The sequence below is a fragment of the Lacerta agilis genome, chromosome 11 (assembly GCF_009819535.1).
Source record: "Lacerta agilis isolate rLacAgi1 chromosome 11, rLacAgi1.pri, whole genome shotgun sequence".
In the NCBI taxonomy this organism is placed as follows: Eukaryota; Metazoa; Chordata; class Lepidosauria; order Squamata; family Lacertidae; genus Lacerta; species Lacerta agilis.
Window position 1 is genome coordinate 16,803,742 of NC_046322.1, and position 20,234 is coordinate 16,823,975.

Below are 20,234 nucleotides of genomic sequence, written 5' to 3' on the forward strand. Positions count from 1 at the left end.
TCTTATACTCACACTTTAAATAGAAGATGGGCCTTTTCAATGGACTTATATTTTTACTTGGAGACATTAAATATTGCCCCTCAAAGTTTCTGGCTTGACTGAGGACCATTTAGTTATTAATACTAAATAAATTTTGTTATACTTTACTTCCAAGTTATTCAAAAAAGTACTTGTACTAATATAATTGAGAAGACATTTAACTGACTATAGAATAATAACTCATTTAACTCTATGGAATAATAGTTTTGGGGTCATCTGTACTTGGACAATATACTCGCTGAAACATATTGTAATAGTTTGTGTGACTAGTGACTCCTCAATGCTAAATCAACAAAGTTTTTATTCTTTCATTCAGTGCCATGCAGAAAAAGCTGACATGTTTTGGATTCCAGTGTGTTGTTACATGGGATATTCATTGTTTTATATATACAAGTCTGTGAATTAATTTCCTGATACTAGGTGAGGGCTTGAAAAGTCCCTTCCAACTGTGACCAGTCCCATCTAAAGGGGGAAAAGAAAAATGAAGGCGCCTTCTTCAGTTAGTGGAAATATCTCATATAGTGGCAAAACTTAAACTTTTAGGATCCCCAAATATGCACTATGTTGTTACACTTTTATGGATGAGGAAACATCACAGTGAAGGTGAATTTCAACTATAGAGACTGCAGAATATTTGTTTAATAGAGGTGAAGCACCATCCTGAGACTCATAGGATCATCTTAAGAGAAGACTTATTAGTACTTGAGTGCCTGTCAGCACAGGTTGGGGAAAAGAAGCATAAATACCAAAGTGATGTAGATCTACTACCTGAGTAGTGGATCATTTATTAACAAGCAAACTGATGGAGCAGTGAGCCTTTGCAAGTTTTGGATTGTTCCTGAACCTGAAAGTTGCTGATACCAAAGAAGCTGAGTCACCTGTTGTTGGATGTATTGAGGCTGCACATGAACATGAGGCCAGAGAAGCGATTGAAAATGTCCCTGCTCATGGGAGAGTGTTTGGCTAAGGATAAATCACTCATTGACGCTATCAGACAGATCATGCTGTATAGTGAAATATCTGGAAAAGGGGGCTCTTGCATCTCTGTAGAGTATACTTATTAGTTTGAGTTGATGCCTGGTCATCAACACAATCCAAATTTCTGCAAGCCCCACCTACAATCATCTGCAAAAGCATTCTTCAGAAGACAAGACTGTTTATAACCATCCTAAATTCAGCAAAATTCTCTACTGTTAACTTAAATAATAAATATTGCAACATCTCAGAGTTAGATGGGACCTAACTGAATCAAATAGCCCAAAAACTCCCTTTCTGGAAAACGATAACTGTATGTAAAGCATTCTTATTTGATGCTTATCATTGAAAAAAATAATAATAGGAGAGGAATTCTTCAATCTTCCTGTGCAGCTTTTTCAATTTCTGGATTTATTGTATCTCAAAGTAGCGGAGCAGTAAGGATCTCTAATAATAATAATAATAATAATAATAATAATAATAATAATAATTGCTTTCTGAGAATGAATTCATATAAGTACTTTGAGTGCTGTTATATTAAATAATGTGTGTTTATCTGATGTTCTAACTGCAGCCTTCTCAGATGTACACACACACCCTAAGATGTAGAGCAAAATTTAAAATGTGATTGGTGATTTCTGAAGTTCAACACTAGTTGGTAATCCCTGTGACAATTTTCCCTGGGGCTGGAAGACCTTTTTGCAGCTATAGTGCTGCCCTAGAGAAGTAAATGCTTCCTTTGGATATGTAGAGTTTGGGGCATTACAGATTAATCACTTTTAATAGATTGTGTCTCATGCAGAAACATGCTATCAAGACTCACAAATTTACAGGCTGGAAAATGGAGAAATGGCAGTAAATAACTTGCAAAAATGCAAAGGGAAAGAAGATTAATAAAGCACACACAGAGAGGCAGAGACCCATGTTTTAAGTGTGGACTCTATTTTAAATTTAACATTATTGCATTACTTCTATAAACCTGAAGACTTAAGTGATTTGAGTTTGAGTATGACTTCTGTTAGTTACTTCACAGAATGTGACCTATCTGCTACTGTGTTAAAGCATTCAGTTGCTGGCAGTACCATGAACTACTACAAATTCTCTAAACAAAATATAAAATTAAAAAAATTCCTTCCAGTAGCACCTTAGAGATCAACTAAGTTTGTTCTTGGCATGAGCTTTCGTGTGCATGCACACTTCTTCTCTATCACTGTGCTTCACTAGCTGAAAATACAGCAGTGGCATACAATTTAACCACCCTTTTCTACCTCTGTACTTAAGTAGAGGAAGAACCTTATATGAGGAAATTGTTGTGGGTGTTAAACTTTGTGTGTTATCTCAGACACTTTTTAGATAGCACAGGAGGGTAGTGGGTAGTGTGTCAGTGCAAATGAATGCTTTTAATTAGTGATAGGATGTAATGGCAGATGGACTCTACCAACATCTTTCACATAACTGGGAAATCTTAACCTTTCGTGGGGGGTAGGTAACAAACAATAACAGTAGGTGACATGGCAAAAGCAATACTTTCAGCTGTTTGTAAGTAGAAAATGTATTGGTATGTAAAAATGATGCCAGACTCATGTGAGAGGCATGTGCCAGTTGCTGAAAGAGGCAAAACCATCTAATCTATTAGAGTCATTTTCCTTTCTCAGATCCTTAAGAGTAGGGAACTCCCATGACATGTGTGTATGTGTGTATGGATGTGTGTTAGTTGTAGTCTGATTTGCCTGTCTACAGCTCATTATTTTGGGCTTTCATCACTGGACTCTAGTGAGAAACTAGCTATCTTTAAACTTTGTTCTCCCCCATTGGCCTTGGATGCATTTTGATTAACTCCATTCTTTAATAGTTGAAGCCCTGCCCCGATTGAGCACAGTCCCAAAATGGTTTCCATCTCTTGGTACCTCTCATGTTAGATGTGGATTGCTAAATTGCTAGGAGGTACAGGCATCTTTTACTGCAGATATTATAGGTGGGATGTAGTTAATATTACAGGCCTCAATATTCCTCTAAACTGAGTTTTTGCCATTTTGTAAGTGCAAATATCTGTACAAGTACAAATTACTAATAAAGGCTATTTTTGTGTGCTTTAATAGAAATGTGAACCAACATAACTGTTCAGTTTTTCTGAATTATTATTCTAGGATCAAGACCACCTTTAATACTTCAGTCTCAGCCTCCACCTTACTCATCACCTAGAGATGTTCCCCCAGACATATTATTAGATTCTCCTGAAAGAAAGCAAAAGAAACAAAAGAAAATGAAGTTAGGCAAGGATGAAAAAGACCAGACTGAAAAAGCTGCAATGTATGATATCATTAGCTCTCCATCTAAGGACTCTACTAAACTTACATTAAGACTTACTCGTGTAAGATCTTCAGATATGGACCAGCAGGATGATATGCTTTCTGGTTTGGAAAACAGTAACGTGTCAGAAGGGGACATTTCCTTTAATGTGCAGTATCCAGGACAGACTTCTAAAACACCAGTTACTCCACAGGATATTAATCGCCCATTAAATGCTGCTCAGTGTTTGCCGCAGCATGAACAAACAGCATTCCTTCAGGCGCAACAAGTGCCTGTTTTACAACCGAACACTTCAGTTTCTGCAAAACAACCTCAAAATCCTTTGGTACAGACGCATCAACAGGTTTCACAACATGGAACTATCACGCCATATGATGAAGTAGAATTGGATGCATTGGCTGAAATTGAACGGATAGAACGGGAATCAGCTATTGAAAGGGAACGGTTTTCAAAAGAAGTGCAAGACAAAGGTAAAAATGTTGCGTATGTGCTGTATTTATATTTAATCAAATTTCCTATCCCCTAGAAGTCCTTGAAAATAAACCATAATCTCCATATAAATTCACATTCTTAGTGCAAAGTTGGTGATTAGTGATGTCTAAATATTTAGAGAACAAACTTGTAGTGTGATAAATCTCTCTTAAACCAAAAAGGAATACAATTTAGGTTGTAATCTTGTATATACTCACTTGGAGATAAGTGCTACTGAACTCAATTGGATCAACATAGGATAGGGCTGTTTACTGTAACTTGCATTTCTTTTCTCAAGAGTAGAGCAAGGGATAAGGGAAAAGCTTTGTAACTGATGAAAGCCATTTTTGTAGCTTTCATCCTGTAATGCATTTGTTAAGGTGTGCAGACTTGCAGCTTGCAAGATCTGGTTTTTGTGTGTGTATATTTGCCAGAGCCAGTTACAACATACTGGTGGTGAATCTAGCTGGAAAAAATGTGGCTGGAGCTGGACACAATTGCAGTGACCTTCCTTTATCAGTAGACATTTACATCTGAACTACACACCAGAGACTTAACATCACACACAGATCTAGTTACAGTGATTGCATTTAGTATATTGTTTTTCTAAACAACATAATCCAATGCTGATCAATTCTCCCTTGTGCTCCCCCCTCATTACCTCAAGTGATGAGAAATAAGAAGAAAAGAAAGGAGGGAGAGAATGGAACTAATATCAATCCTGTGCTTGTTTAACCACAAATGAAGCTAGTAACATCTTGCATTATCAAAATAACAGACTTGTGAACCTACTCTACTTGTAAAACTAAATTAATTCATTTTAGGAGATACATCTAATATCTACCCAATGCATATATACCAGGCACGTCCAACAGGTAGATCATGATCTACCAATAGATTACTGGACGTCTGCGGTAGATCACTGGCTCCCCCCAAAGAAGCTGAACAACTGTGGCTCCCCTAAAAAAGCTCAACATTTTACCTCCTCCCTGAAAAAACTCAACAACTTTGACCCAACCGCCCTCCCCCCCAAAAAGGGGGTAGATCACTGCCAGTTTTTAACTCTGTGAGTAGATCGCAGTCTCTTGGGAGTTGGCCACCCCTGATATATACCGTAGTCAGAAATGTCACCAAGTAAGATAGCCGATCACCAGAGTGCGTCGCCATCAGACCTGGAGAGCAATTATTTCCATGGTTACTTAGAAATGTAATTTTGTGTTCAGCTGAGCTTAGTTTTAAGTAAGCATGCAATTTCTCCCCCCCCCCCCGATTTTTTTGTTAGTAGATAGAGTGGGAGCGATATTTAGGGGGGAGTGGGATTTTTTGAGGAAGGAAGTGGAAGAGTAGGAAGAGAAGAAGAAAATATGAAATAGGCAGCTCCTAAGTTGGCACAAGTTTAGCTCTGTCACCAAGAGGGTAGAACTACATGCACTTTGGGCAAGTCATTGGCGGGGAGGAGGGTGCAAAGAGAGGAGGAAAAGTTTATGGGCAGCACTTCTCTCAAATAGAACAAACTCTCAAGTTCCATCACAATCAAGGCTGCAGGCTCAGCTCTCCAACTTCTCCAGGCTAGTGCAAGGCAAACTTTCTCCTTGCAAGGGGGAGAAGATATGAAGGCAAAAGAAAGGGAAAACAGCTGTGGCTCCTGCATATGGATTCTGACTTCTGTTCTATGAATGGATGCTTAACATGCTAGGGAATGAGAGGGGAATATGATCAAATAGTTGCTCTCACCTCAGAATTTTGCTAGTTGGTACCCCAAGCAATTTTTTGTCTCCATCTGGGCTGCTAACTTTGCCTCATCAGAAGCAACTTAGTTACTCTTATTCTGGCCTTTTGAACAGGTGCAGGTCTGCAGTTAGGGGAAAAATGCTGCTGGACATGTGCACAAAGCAGCAATAAAAGAAAGATAATGCCAAGTCGCTCAGGGGAGATTATTTGCAGGCAAAATCATCATGATTGACATTTTACCTTGCAGTGTTCTGCTTGCCTCCACACTGAGATAATAGAAATGGCTGTTGCTGTTCAGTATGGGAATATCCATGTAGCCTACTTACATTTCATTGTTAAAGCATTTTGGCATCTTTTCCTCAACATTTGCTTCATGGAGAAATGGAAAGACAACCAAACCTACTGAATTGTTGGATTGTCAATACTAGTAAAAGAGATAGGAAAAGGGCTCCTTTATTTTAAAAGTTGTCTGAACACTAGCTTGTACCTTTGAAATTCTTTTTTCCAATAGCTTATGATACATATTAGGGCTGACACCAATGTTAATCACCAGTTCTGGTTGCAAACAGGGATATCTTCAAATGGCATAGAGCCATCTTAGGGTCCATTGACGAAGAGTTGCCTGCAATTTCAATTGTTATGTTTTATACATAATTGGTTAAAATTGGACATCTTAAGTAATTCGGCAGAGCATTGCTAACATATATCACCACCAGTTTTATAAATCTGGAATATCTGGGAGGTGTAAGATATCAGTGATACTGTGGTTTGTAAATACAAACACTTATATTAGTTCTTCAGAAATCAGTGTAGATGACATATTGTTTTAGCTCCATTAGTCCAGTGAAATAATCCAATCAGCATACACACTGCCTCCCTTTTTCTTTGAAATGATAGCTCTCAGTAAATTTTATAGCACCTGATAAGACCATGGGAATTGCTCTTTGTTTGTTGTGTCTTTGCCAGTATGGACAATGGAGGAATGTTTCCCTCTTCTGGGTTAAACCTAGAGCTGGGACAATGGGTTCAGTGCACACATGTCTTGCAGCTGCTGCAGACGTGGGAGAGAGGTATCAGATGCTATAGTAACAGGAATGCTTTCCATACCCTGTGAGATTGAGAAGATGTTAAATAGATGGTGCTATGGGGAGGATAGGTACCAGGTAGAGCAGAACTTGCCAAACTGTGTGTTGTGACGTGTCAGCATGTTGCATGTCAATATCCCGACCCCTCCCATGGTGAAATAAATACACACCTCAATAAGTAAGGTTAATGGGCATGAAATGGCCACAGCTTTATTGGTTACGAATGTTGAGCGGTATTGGCTTAGGCATTGGAACTAACCGACTATATCCAACCCCAGTACATCGTGCTGGCAGTCCGGGAAGGGTTAACCACCGATGGGAGAGCCCTGCTGCTGCACATCAGCTAGGGACTCACCCTGTGGTCACCGATATGGGGCACGCCTTTGGCCCTCATCTACCACAGCTTCGGACAGGGATACGCCCCCCGGACTCATTTAACGAAGTACCTTTCAGCATTTGGAGGAGGTGATGGCCCAACCTCCCCCCCACCTTCAGCCTTCCCGAGATAATCCAATGCCTAACAGCCAAGACCAAAGTTGTGACGAATTGCTACGAGGTAGGCAAAAACCACCAGGCCACAGCCAATTTGCCAAGTGGGAAAATTCCTACCAGGCCCCTCAACGGCAACCAACTGTGGTCCATAGCAAGGTCAGGAAGAAATGCTGCCTAAAGGGAGGGTGGGCGGGGAAAACGTGTCAGCTGGGAGCAGGAAGCAAGAGGCTGAGCCCTGGCCGCATGCTTGTTTAAATGCAACCAGCCACGCCTGTCGGCCGCAGCAATTGGTCGGCTAGCCAGGCGCCACGCCCAGGGCTCAACCAATGGCGTCAGAGGATGGAGCCTATCCCTGTGCACGTGAAGGGCTCGTGATGCCTGCAACCCCCCTCCTTTCTATGGGCGGAAGGGGCTTTGTCTGCAGTGTGTAGGTGTGTCTCGTGAACACTCTCCGTGCTTCTACCAGGGCTGGAAAGGGGTTAGTTTAACCTCCAATTTGTTAGTAAAACTGATTTACTGTGTTGCAAAATTATGCATGTCCAAAAAGTGTGTCACCAACATGAAAAGTTTGGGAGCGCCTTTCCCTAATAATCTGATGCAATCACTGTTGTGCCATTAGATAAGAATGCCATATCCTGCATAATTTACTACAACAGTAGAGCTATATTTCAGTGATGGAAGCCTGTACCATACCGGGTACAGAAGACACCAGCTGTCAGAAGACACCAAGTGTGTGATACAAAGTGTAAAATTCATTTTCCCTTTAATGAAGCTTTAATCTGTTTTAATGGTTTGGCATAATTATGTTTCAAAGTGTTGATTGGCATTACTTTACTTGTATACAAATTTAGTGTTTCTTTTTTCTCTATTAAATCTAATACTTTTACTAAATTTATCAGATCATTCTCACTTATGTATTCTTACAGGTGGTTCAGAAACGTGTGCTACATCTTAATGTTAGTGACACAGTATAAAGGTGTCCTAAAATCGGCATCCTAATCATTACAAATCCATATTTACTTTTTTTTTTTTTGCTTTTTTATAAACATTTTTTTTTAAAAAAATCTTCTTTCCCCTCCCCCAACCCATTTCCAGATATTTGGGATATGTAAACTAAAAATGCTACTGTAATGTGTTGATTGCGCTTTTCAAGGTATGTTGAGGAAAGCTTTACAGTTAGAACAAATCTTGTGCCCACTTAGATATACTTAAAAGATCTAGTAGCCCAGGAGATCTGAATTATATCTGTATCATAGCAGCTTTTAGCCATGCCACATTGTCTACTAGTGAGAGCTTGAGAAAAATGAACTGGGTGATACCACTGTAAGTTTGATACTGTTAATTGAAAATTCATTTCCTAAGTTAAAAATACACAGATCAACATCAAATCGTTTGACTATCCATCAACATTCTGCATGAGTCGGTGCAGCTTCTATTAATTATGTGGCTCAAGGAATGGATCAAATCTGAGAATGATTCATAAATTACAGAACATAGGATAAGTTGAGATTCTGGGTGATCTCAAACTGGAGGGCTGGTTGTTGTTGTTTTAGTGAGGTAAATCCAGGGGTCCATTATGCTTGAATAGATCCTGGAGATAGTGGGCTAGACAACATAACTCGAGCAAATAATGGCAGTTTTAGGTGGGCATTGATGGGCTGTGATTCAGTATGTGTAAAAATGGATGCATTTAGAATAACATAGTTCCAAGCCATGATTGAAGTTCTGTGCTGAGATTCCTTATCCAATGAAAGGGGAAGAAATTGGTTTGACTTACGGAAATGTAGATCTGATTTAAAACAACTGAAAAGCTACATATGTCTACAACCTTTTTGAATAATTCGATCCACCAAGTGTGTGTTGAAGTCTCCATACACCTTTCACGCCCAAAGCCAGAGAGTTGCATCATCACTGTTTTAAGCTTCTTCCATTTTTCTTTTGTATGTAGGAGATTCTATCCAAAATTCCACAAATAAGAAATTTCTAGAGATTATAAGACTTCTCTTAATTTCTTTCTAGTATGCACATACCTGTAAGTGAACAAAAAGGAAGTGGCCATGTTTTATCTTGTGCTGTTTTCTGTGGTGTGTTTGCCATCTTTAAATATTGAGCTTCAAAGATCTCATTTCCTAGGATTATATATGATCTGATTTCAATCACTTTGATCTTTGATTCAATGAAAAGTCAAAGAATCTGATTTCATCCTTCAGAGTTCAGAGGTAATTGTTTAACCATTAACTATTTCCTTCTACTAGTGTCTCACTCTTTTTCTTATCAGGAGATGGATTTAATGCATATTTTTAAAAAGACAGTTTTATGTCCACTATTGGTAGTTTTGTAATCTAAACTAGTTGTATGCAAATGATCTATTGTAATTCTCAACCCTATTTATGGACAGAGAAATAGGGGAAGGGGGAATAAGCATTTCATCATTTTCTGGAGAAAGGAGAAATGGGATTTGGCTTGCCATTATAAATGCAGTTATATCTATTGAAACACAACCGCAACACGTGGCCAATGAATGTGATAAATATATTATAATTGGTAGTAGAATGTCATCCAAAGTTTACAATTTCCAAGTAATATCCAAATAATATATATCAGTTCATAACCAAACAGTAGTCAACGTAAAGAGTTGTTTTTCTCATTAATCCACCCGCTGCTGTTGCAAGAAACTGTTGGCAGCCTGGCCACCATTTTGCATTCTTTACATTGCCTGGACCTAACACCATTCCAAGGCATTGTAGAAGGAAAAAGTGTTCATCACAAAAAATGGTGGAGAGCATTCAGATAAAATTTGCAAAGTGACATATTTTTCTGTGTGAAATCTTCAAATGCTTTCAGAAAAAAGGCTTTTGAGAAATTTTGGTTCAACTAAAATGGTTATATTTAGGGATACAAACAAATGCATGCCAGGAGAAAATAATAATGAGTGTTTAAGTGTACAGATGTATAAGGTCTGTTTACCTTCTGATTCCCCAAGCCACTCTGCCTTGGCAAAACTTGTTCTGCTGAGGACTGTAAAAATAGGTGGGTTGTCAAGCTGACCACAAGACAAGGCTGATGGTCTGAGTTTTGATTGCTGGACTATAATTTCTGTAGTCCTATAAATCTGTACAAGAGCTATAGATTTATTAATTAACTTTGTGACTCTTGAATACTAGTCATTTCTTTCTTTGGCACTATCCAATCATCCAGACACTGAGGTGCTCTATGCTCGGTCAAGTAGGAGGCAGGATTTCTCTGTGCAATGATTTTCTTCCCACCTTCACTTTTATAGTGCTATGGTACCTGTCTTTCAGAAATTGGGTTTTCCTCCACCTTTTCCACCACTGCTGCAGTGGCCAGGACTAAGGAGACCTAGTTTTGTTATCTTTAGTTTTTCAAGTTCCTTACTTTGGGGGCAGGGGAGAGTTTACTAGAGAATGATGGACGGTGTTCCTCATAGAGATGGCACTGCCTACTGGAAGGAACAGGCAGGTTCACTGAAGCCTTTTGCCTCCTCTCCAGTAGGAGGAGTGATCCCTCACACCAGACTGACTTTGCCTGCCTGCGGTTGGTGATAGTTGAATCCTCTTGTTCTCTGTTGAGTACTTCCCTTTTCTTGGTCTGGTGCTTTTACTATTGTATATTTTTCAATTGGTGATGTTTTTGTTTTTATTTTTACTGTGCTTCCTCCTCTCCCCCTTTGGTGCTACTACAGTTGTTTATTTACTTCCCTTTTGTTGCCCCAAATTGTGGGCTGTTTGTTTAGGAATAAGCAGCCACAGAACTAAAATAGAAAATGAAAGTAACCACCAGAACAGGTGAAGTCTTAGCTCAACCCGGGGGGGGGGGGTAGGGAATCAAATCCTATCATTTCCCACTGACACATTTGGAAATAAACATTGCCTAGCAGTTCTTGCATTGGCAGGCAACAGAGCTCAGGGCTCCCCCTGGTGGATGTCAGGAATTTTGTAAAAGCTCATTTCTAACCACAGATCTTTTAGACAGAATAATTCAGAATCATATTTATTCCTCAAAGAATATTTATTTAATGAATGTTGATAAAATTTAATTCTTGCTTGTTCTTGCTGGTATAGTTGGTTCTATCTTGCTGTAAATGGTTCACACCTAATTTAGTGTGACTGTTTTGTTTTTAAATCTCAGTAGCTTTCCCTAATTCATTTTAAGTTACATTGTTTTCTACAGCAGTCCAGTTATGTGTCATAGTCTATGAACATACAAAAATGCACATGTTTCATTTCCTTAATATATTCACTAAAATGAACATTTTTAATTTATTCTTTCTTTGATTTGCAGATAAGCCTTTGAAGAAACGAAAACAAGATTCCTATCCACAGGAGGCTGGAGGTGCTACTGGAGGAAATAAACCAGCTTCTCAGGAGACAGGTTCTGCAGGAAATGGGTCGAGGCCAGCCTTGATGGTTAGTATTGATCTACAACAAGCAGGACGGGCAGACTCTCAGGCAACTGCTACTCAGGACTCTGACATCATCAAAAAGCCTGAAGAGATAAAGCAGTGTAACGATGGTTCTGTTTTTGTTCCTCAAGAGGATGTTATTGGAGTACTTAAACTAAAATCTGAAAACCACCCTGACATCCCTAGGAAAAAGTCAGACTCTGAAGGTGTAAAGGTGGAAATACAACACAATGAAAACAAACAAGCAGAAGTGCAGCAAAATGAGAGTAAACGGATAGAAACTAAACACACTGAAAGCAAGCAGACAGAAATTAAACATGAGAGCAAACATGAAAGTAGGCAGGTGGATGTGAAACCAAACGAGAGCAAGCAAAATAATGGCAAACAGGAAATAAGGCAACGACCTGAGACTCCAAAACAGAAAAATGAAGTGAGGCCAGATACTCCAAAACAGAAAAATGAAGGCAGGCCAGAAACCCCAAAGCAGAAGAATGAAGGCAGGCCAGAAACCCCCAAACACAGACATGAAAACAGGCGGGATTCTGGTAAATCATCTTCAGAAAAGAAGCCCGATATATCTAAATATAAAATGGACATGAAATCTGATCCTTCCAGAGTGAAATCTGAAAGGCCTGATGCATTAAAACAGAGGACAGATGGACGTTCAGTTTCTGACTCTCTAAGGCGGGATCATGATAATCTTAAACAAAAATCTGAGGACAGGGGCGAATCAGAAAGACACAGAGGAGATTCATCCAAGCTGAGAAGACCTGAGTATTTGAGGTCTTCAAGTAAGGGCGAGCACGACTCTAAATATTTCATTAAATGTGATAACACAAAACCTGAAAAACTAGAAAGAAAACACAGGAATGAGTCTGGTGAGTCCCGGGATAGGCTGTCATCTGGGGATCAGAGACCAAGACCTGACAGCCCTCGTATTAAACAAGAAAGTAAAAGTGATATTGGTAAATTAAGGCCAGAGAGACCGGGTTTTAAATCACACAACAGTAAAGATGAACGAAGGACAGATGGTAATAAGAGCAAAATGGATAGTAACAAAGCACACACAGACAATAAAGCGGAATTTCCCAGTTATTTGTTGGGGGGAAGATCAGGGGCTTTGAAACACTTTATCATTCCAAAAATCAAACGTGATAAAGATGGTAATGTCATGCACGAAGCAAGGAAATCAGAAATTAAGGGTGAACCGAAGGACAAAGTTGAGAAGATTGGGCTTGTGGAGGATCTAAATAAAGGAGCTAAACCAGTTGTTGTTCTGCAGAAGCTTTCTTTGGATGATGTACAAAAAATTATTAAGGATAGAGAAGACAAATCTAGAAGCTCTTGTTTTAAACCTAACAAGAACAAGTCATCCAGATCAAACAAAGGTAAGTTTTCAAGTTTTTATCCATTATGTTTAGTATTGTGGTGTGTTTTATTCTAAATTTTAATTTTGGTAGAGAGGGGTATTTATGGTTGTTGTTCCTAACCATGACATTTCCTAAATTGGTATTGGTAAACATATTAGGGATTGCTTTGTATTAGATTGTACTTATATAGCTTGATTATCCAAAAAGGTTGTTTAACAAAGATAAAAGTATTGTAAGTGTTGATTTTCTACCCCACAGGAAAAGTACATGTTTTTATTTCAGCCTAGCTGTGGAATCAAGTTTATTATATATTCACTTGGGCGTTATTTCTTAGGGTTCCTAGCTTTAATCTATGGTGGCAACCTCTTGCATTTTTCAGAAAAATAGTAAAATACAATACTATCTGTTTTATCCAACTATGTATAACCAATGTGGACTTTTAATGGGTCTAAATTAGTCATGTCTTTTAATTTCAGTGGGTCTACACTGAGTATGACCAATATTAACTTGGTATAATGAAACAAACATGGCTCTAAAAATTACAGGTGTAGGCTTGTCCTAAAGTTGGCATTTCATAGAAGCCACCAATCTGCCTAGATTATCTAGCTTTTGGGAAATAATGATTACATAATCATTTCCCTGTTTAATACCTTATCAACAAAGTATACTTGGATCAAAACAGATAAAAGAAAACAAAGAGAAGATTTCTTTTAATTAAAAAAATCATCATGATTTAGTAGGTTTGTGAAAATAAAACAGTATTTGGTGCTGAGAAGGCATTGCAGTAAGCACCAGCTGGAATTCTTTGAGGAGGAAGTATGCCACTATCAAGAAGATTCTTTCATTCATAGCCACCTGCTGAAGCTCAGTTGACAAGCACACAAAGAAGAACCTCAGATGAAGATTTAGTGCTAACTGTTTAATTTTGCATATCAACCTAGAAAGTGGAAATTAATTCGTTTCTGTAAATATTGTACAGTATAAGCAGATGATCAGCCATGTACACCTAGTTAACCATGTTCAGCTTGTTTTGCATTTCTGTTCTTGTCCAGGTTATAGCTAATTTACTCATTTCTACAAATGGTAGTCCTTTCTCAGTTATTAATATCCTTTCCTTTAAATCAGGCATGTCCAACAGGTAGATCGTGATCTACTGGTAGATCACTGGACGTCTGTGGTAGATCACTGGCTCCCCCCAAAGAAGCTCAGCAGCTTTGGTTCCCCTAAAAAAAGCTCTACATCTTTGCCCTGAAGCCCCCCAAACAGGACTTTCCCTCCTGAAAAAAAGCTCAACCTTGACCCGAACCCCCCAAAACATGGATGGCTTTCCTTCCTAAAGAAGCTCAACAACCTCGACCTGAACCCCCCAAAAGGGGGGAGATCACTGCCAGTTTTTAATTCTGTGAGTAGATCGCAGTCTCTTGGAAGTTGGCCACCCCTGCTTTAAATGTTTTGCACAACATGATGCTATTATATTGCACACACGTGTAACTATAAATACAAATTTCAAAAAAATATGAAGGCATCAATGTATTTATTTCTGCAAAAATTAGCTGAATGTAGAACAGTGGCTAGCTTTCAATCTATGTTTGGTTGCAAAATATTGAGATCTATAGTTAAACAGAGCAATTACTGTATGGTCACTGATGCTGGAACTACAACTTCCATTTTAGCATTAAAAAAATGGCTATATTCACATGTCCATGGTAAACTATGTTCCTCAGCACAAGCAGAGAGGAACAGAGTAGGTATAATGGGCTTGTGCATGGTACACCATTGTTTCTGGCTCACTGTGATATGTGAATGTTGTCATTATTGTCTGCATTTAAGACCTACAGTTGGGTTTATTTCTTGATTTCATCGTGACTTCGAAAAATGAACTATTTCCATTCACAGATGTGCCTGAGACAATAGTAACTGAGCTGTAAAACAAGCATACTTCTATAGTTAATGTAAAACTGGTTAATTTAAATAGCTCTTGATCTATAACTAATATCTGGGTCAGAGACTTTAATTTGAGCACATGAACAGATTTCATGACAGATGTGTTAAACATTTTAAATAGCTGAACAATCTAGAGGGTGAAAGTATGCACCAGGTGGTCAAAGTGGGAGAAGAGGTGTCTGTGAGTTTTATCTCATCATCAGTCATTTGTTCTGTTAGAGAAGGATAATGCCTCATTTCTCATAACTGGAGAAAGATCCTTGTTTTCACAGTGGTTATGTTGCAGCTCACTATGGATAAATAGAACAAGAGGGGAGCAGAGACTAGAGAGAATGATCTGATTTAGCATTTATACTTTGCTTGTATTCAGTAAACAAGGTTAAAAACTTTGAAACTGCCAAGCTTACCTAATGCCTTCTTTGCATTTGACATTCTTTCATTGCTCCTATTGAACATATGCAATAGAAATTTTCCCAACGCTTTCTTTTTCTGTAGGAAATTTTTCATTTCCCTCATCATTCGAAGGTGACTCCCAGAAAGTATTTATGGGGGCAGGGAGGCTCACCAAGAGTTGCAGAGAGGCACCTTTTGTGAGCAGAAAGTTGTGGGAGGCACCTTCACCAAATGTTCAGCAGTTACTGTCAGCTGTTTGCAACACAGCTCACTGTGTTAAGGCTTTGCTGAGGGCAGGAGGGGGCATGTCCTTGAATTGAACCGTATTATTGATGTATTTGCTACTTGTTTGTACAGTATGCTTGTTATAAATGATGCCAGCGTATCTAAAGATGCACGTAAAGTTGCTCTGCTATAAGTTGGGAATATGCATTTTGTCAACATTGCTTTTCAAAGTTGCCTTCATCTGGTTACATGCACAATCTGCTTACATATGCAAATATGAAATGGGTAATGAATGGTTGCAAATAGAACATTGTGTATTGTGCTTATGAAGAGTCATGCTGAAGGAGGCTGCTTCTGAGAGGGAGATGATTTTTTAAAGTTTTATTTTTTGCAAACAAGAGCTCTTGATTGATTTGATATTTTAATTAACCATTTGTAATTTAGAGTTTAAATTATGTATTTTTGTTGATAATGCTGTGTGTTGCTAGTTGCTATAACTTTTTAAGTTTTAGAAACTAAATTGTGATACCGTGTGAAAGGACAGGTGAAAGTGCTAATCAACACATGTAAATATTAATTCGTTTAGAACCTTATTCACTCACAGTGTACTCTTCATTGATAGGTAGCATAGATCAGTCAGTGTTAAAGGAATTACCTCCAGAACTCCTAGCAGAAATTGAATCTACCATGCCTCTCTGTGAACGTGTGAAAATGAACAAACGTAAGCGTAGCACAGTAAATGAAAAACCAAAATACGCTGAAATCAGTTCTGATGATGACAATGACAGTGAAGTGGCTTTTGAAAGTAAGTAGAGTGGTGATTTCTCATTTTGATAATGGTGATATATTGTGTTAAAAATAGTTTGTGGTGTCTTCCTAATCAGTCCTGCCAGATGAGCAAGGATGAGGCCGGGTAGTTCACATGGGGATGAATAGACCAAGTAGGTGTACACACTCCCAGCATTCTGTGGTCTTCATTGAGTAACCCAGTAAATAGCTGTTCAGTGTCTGAAGTAAATCACTTCCTGATTCAGCATAGTAAGGAAACAGCCAAGTAACCTGCAGTGTCACATTTTGAATACCTTAGATAAAAGCAAATAGGAGTTGAGACAGAATTTAGCTACTGGCTCTCCTTCACAAGTCTGGTTTTATTCTGTAGGGTACTGTACACATATTGAGGAAACTATAGTAGGCTGTGTTGAGGTATGCTGGTGTAGTATGGCAACTCTTGTGAGATAACTTAGACCAGGCATAGGCAAACTCAGCCCTCCAGATGACTTGGGACTACAACTCCCATCATCCCTGACCACTGGTCCTGTTAGCTTGGGATGATGGGAGTTGTAGTCCCAAAACATCTGGAGGGCCGAGTTTGCCTATGCCTGACTTAGACAAAGGTCGCTTAATAGGAATTCACTACAATACAGAGATAAACGCAATCATGGAACTCATACATGGCTCTTTTTCTTTAAACAGCAAACAAATTTATTTTGAGAACTCATCTGTGGTGCTTCAGGAAGTTGTGTTTTATAGAAAAATTAATCACCTTTAATGAACTAGTTGGGCTGAAAAAGATGGCTTACTATGTTTTCCTTCCCTTCCTAGAAACTGAGCAAAAAGTGAACAAAATGTAAAGAAACATCAGAAGAAAGGTTTTATGGTTCAGTGGAAGGGTTTGAAAAATTTTGGAGTGGAAAATACATGCACATGCCTACTTCTGGGTTCCTGTCCTACTACTTTCATGGTGCTACAGATACGCTTTATTTACAAGAAGATAAAATGAATAGGCCCCTAAACAAAGTGTCTTGCAATTTAATTGTATTTCTAAAACAATATGAAAAGAATTAGGGGAAAATGGAAAATAATAATGCAAATAATGGTGTCCTTGGTCTTGAAATGAAAATCAAAGTTTTAGCTAAAAAGTATACCTTTCAGTAACTGAAGCTAGAGATACACAGTTTTATCCAGTCAAGGAACACTAATTTCAACCGATAGGCAATTGATAAAGAGTAAGAGAGGGAAAAGGCATAGGAGGGAAATTCAAACTTACATTTTGAAACTTTTCTGGAACTTACTAATTTTCTTATTAAGGGAGTGGCAAAAGAAGAAAGGTTGTAGAAGTTTGATGGAATAAGAGACATTAGGTTTATCAAGAAGAGGGTCAGATTAATGTAGAGTCCAGGCAGGAACATCAATATATATATTTTTAAGGGGCCCCCTCCAACTTTTGAGAGCCTGAGAAGTGAGAATCAGACATATAAACTGAACACCTGATGAGATTTGGAGCCAGGGATGAAAACGGTAAAGAAGAGAGAACATGTTTGTTTCAGTGAGCAAGAGAAATAATGTAAGTAAAGGAATTCTGGAACAGCATCAAGGTTTCAAAGAAGTGGCTGGCATGCAAGTCAGTTCTGCATGCACATCTGGGATGTTGCTGCTGAATTTTTTTTAAAAAAAACCTACCACTAGCACTACCTCAAAACAACAACAACAAAAAAACAAACAAACCCACACCTCAGCCTATATATTTAGCAGTGGAAATTTCTGAAGTGAAAATAGCAAATGAAAGTCAGACATCAACCATAAAAATAACTTATACAGATCTTAACCCAAAAATCAAAGGTGAGAGATGGAGCCCAGGTAAGCACAGCAATACCTTACACAAAAAAATAAAAGGCTGAACAAGCTTTTTGGAGCAGAAACAGGAAAGGATTGGCTTCCATGTTTCTATATATTGAATACTGTGCTTGAAAACTTTCAGTAGAATTTAGCAACTTGAGCTTTATCAGTTTGTCCTCCAAGATTACTACTGCACCAAGAAAGAAGTGAAAACATGCTTGTGAATTGCTTCTAGCTTGAAGATAAGTTGAGTTTCTTTGAAATGGACTTTGCATTCATAACAGTGTGTTAATTTCTAGCTTCTCGGAAAAGGCATAAAAAGGATAGAGAGGATGATAAAGCTTGGCAATATGAAGAACATGACAGACGAGCTTCTGGAGAACATAAAAGGAGTAGCCACTATCATGAAGGAAGGAGGAGCTCTGGTAGCAGTCGATATCGCAATCGTAGTCCAGAAGACTCAGATGTAGATGATTATTCTCCCCCTCCTAGCCTCAGTGAGGGTAATTATCACACCACTGTTAAACTTGCTCTCAGATTAGTGGTAATTTTTTTCTAAGGCTTAATTTTTTAAAAAGTATTCTTAAAAACCTGACTTATTGAAAGATAGTTTTAAAGTTGTATTGGTCATATTGAATGTCATGATAAACCATACTTTATAGTGGCAGGAAGAAGCCTAGTCTCCCCTGGCTTGTATTCCCCTTCTACTCCAGTATGTCCCCAAGGAGGAGTGTGGAAGTTTTTGAGATTGATTAAATGTGACACAGCTACCTGAACCTAAGAATTACTGCACTCACACGATGAAATCTTAGCTTAATAAGCCATGATAGTACACAAGCTGCATGCACCTACACATAGCACCTGTGTCACTTCTCCTTTTATGTAGGCAACAAAACAAACCAGGAAGCTGCAATTGTCCATAGCTTTCCATTCATGTGAACCAGGAACTATGGTTAATGGTTTTGAAACAAGTGAGGATTTGGAAGTCAAACATGGTTTGAATTTGGATTGTGATCCTGGCTTGCTTGGAAGCTGTTAACTTTGACTGTGAAGCTAGTTTATTTCAACAACCCATAATTAAGATTAACCTCAGTTTAGGGTTTGGATGTAATGCTAAGCTTCAGGTAACTGAAAGTGGAAGCAAAAGTTTCCTGTCTCCTCTCACAGCCATGCAAGAGGTGGAGAGGAGAGCATATGAGCCAGGGAGGAGGCTGGGCTCATTCCCATCTCCATAAACCATGATTATTGTGATGTCTGAACACAATCTTTGCATTACCATATAAGAAAGCATTTGTGGAAATGTTTCATTTTATATTTTAAGTGGCTAGAAAAATGAAGAAAAGAGAGAAACAAAAGAAGAGGAAAGCTTATGAACCAAAGCTAACACCAGAAGGTAAGGTTGTTGCTGCCATTGTTTCCTACCTTTAACGTCTTTGCCATTGTTAGTTGCCATTAATTGATCATGGCTCAAATATACTATACTTCATATTTTTATTAGAAATGATGGATTCGTCTACCTTCAAGAGGTTCAGCGCTTCAGTAGAAAATATTTTGGACAATTTGGAAGACATGGATTATACTGCGTTTGGTAAATAACCCTTTTCCTATCAAATGATACTTAGATGGATGTGTGTGTGTGTGTGTGTGTGTATGTGTGTGTGTGTGTGTGTGTGTGTGTGTGTATATATATATATATATATATATATATATATATATATATATATATATATCAGCCTTTTTTGACTGACATTTTAGTGGACTCGAACGCTATTTTCCTAAAACTCCCCCTCCCCATGGCACTCCTTGAGAATTAAAGAAAGAATAGTCATTGCAACCAGCACAAAAAATCCTGTTTAGACAGGGTGGAATGATTGTGTTGCTTAGACTTTTGTTCTGAAAATCAGGTGTTTTTTTTTACCCAACTTTTGCCAGGGAGCTCTAACTGCTGTACTTGCAGACATTGGCTATGTTTACACATCATTTACACCTTAATTGTTTTATGCAATTGAACAGTGTACTGGTGGAGTCACCACTTAGCTCCTCCTGCTTTCCTGGCTGCACCAGGAGCAAGAAACCACAGCCGTAGCTTGTTGTGTCATCTAGACCCAGGCTTGTGGTTTGCTTCTCACTAAAGAAACCATGAATAGTAGCTAAGTCATC

General features: G+C 38.5%; 1 protein-coding gene across 3 annotated transcripts in view; it reads left to right on the plus strand.

Annotated features, from left to right (window-relative positions):
* NIPBL (NIPBL cohesin loading factor) overlaps positions 1–20,234 on the plus strand; it is a 137,429-nt gene that overhangs the window by 82,502 nt on the left and 34,693 nt on the right. For 2 of the 3 annotated variants that reach the window (XM_033164072.1, XM_033164071.1), the window contains exons 9-14: positions 3,162–3,794; positions 11,406–12,914; positions 16,081–16,263; positions 18,374–18,577; positions 19,396–19,467; positions 19,573–19,662. In XM_033164072.1, coding sequence (XP_033019963.1) covers positions 3,162–3,794; positions 11,406–12,914; positions 16,081–16,263; positions 18,374–18,577; positions 19,396–19,467; positions 19,573–19,662 — 2,691 coding nt within the window. The remainder of the gene's footprint in view (positions 1–3,161; positions 3,795–11,405; positions 12,915–16,080; positions 16,264–18,373; positions 18,578–19,395; positions 19,468–19,572; positions 19,663–20,234) is intronic. The other variant, XM_033164073.1, reaches the window with a different exon arrangement.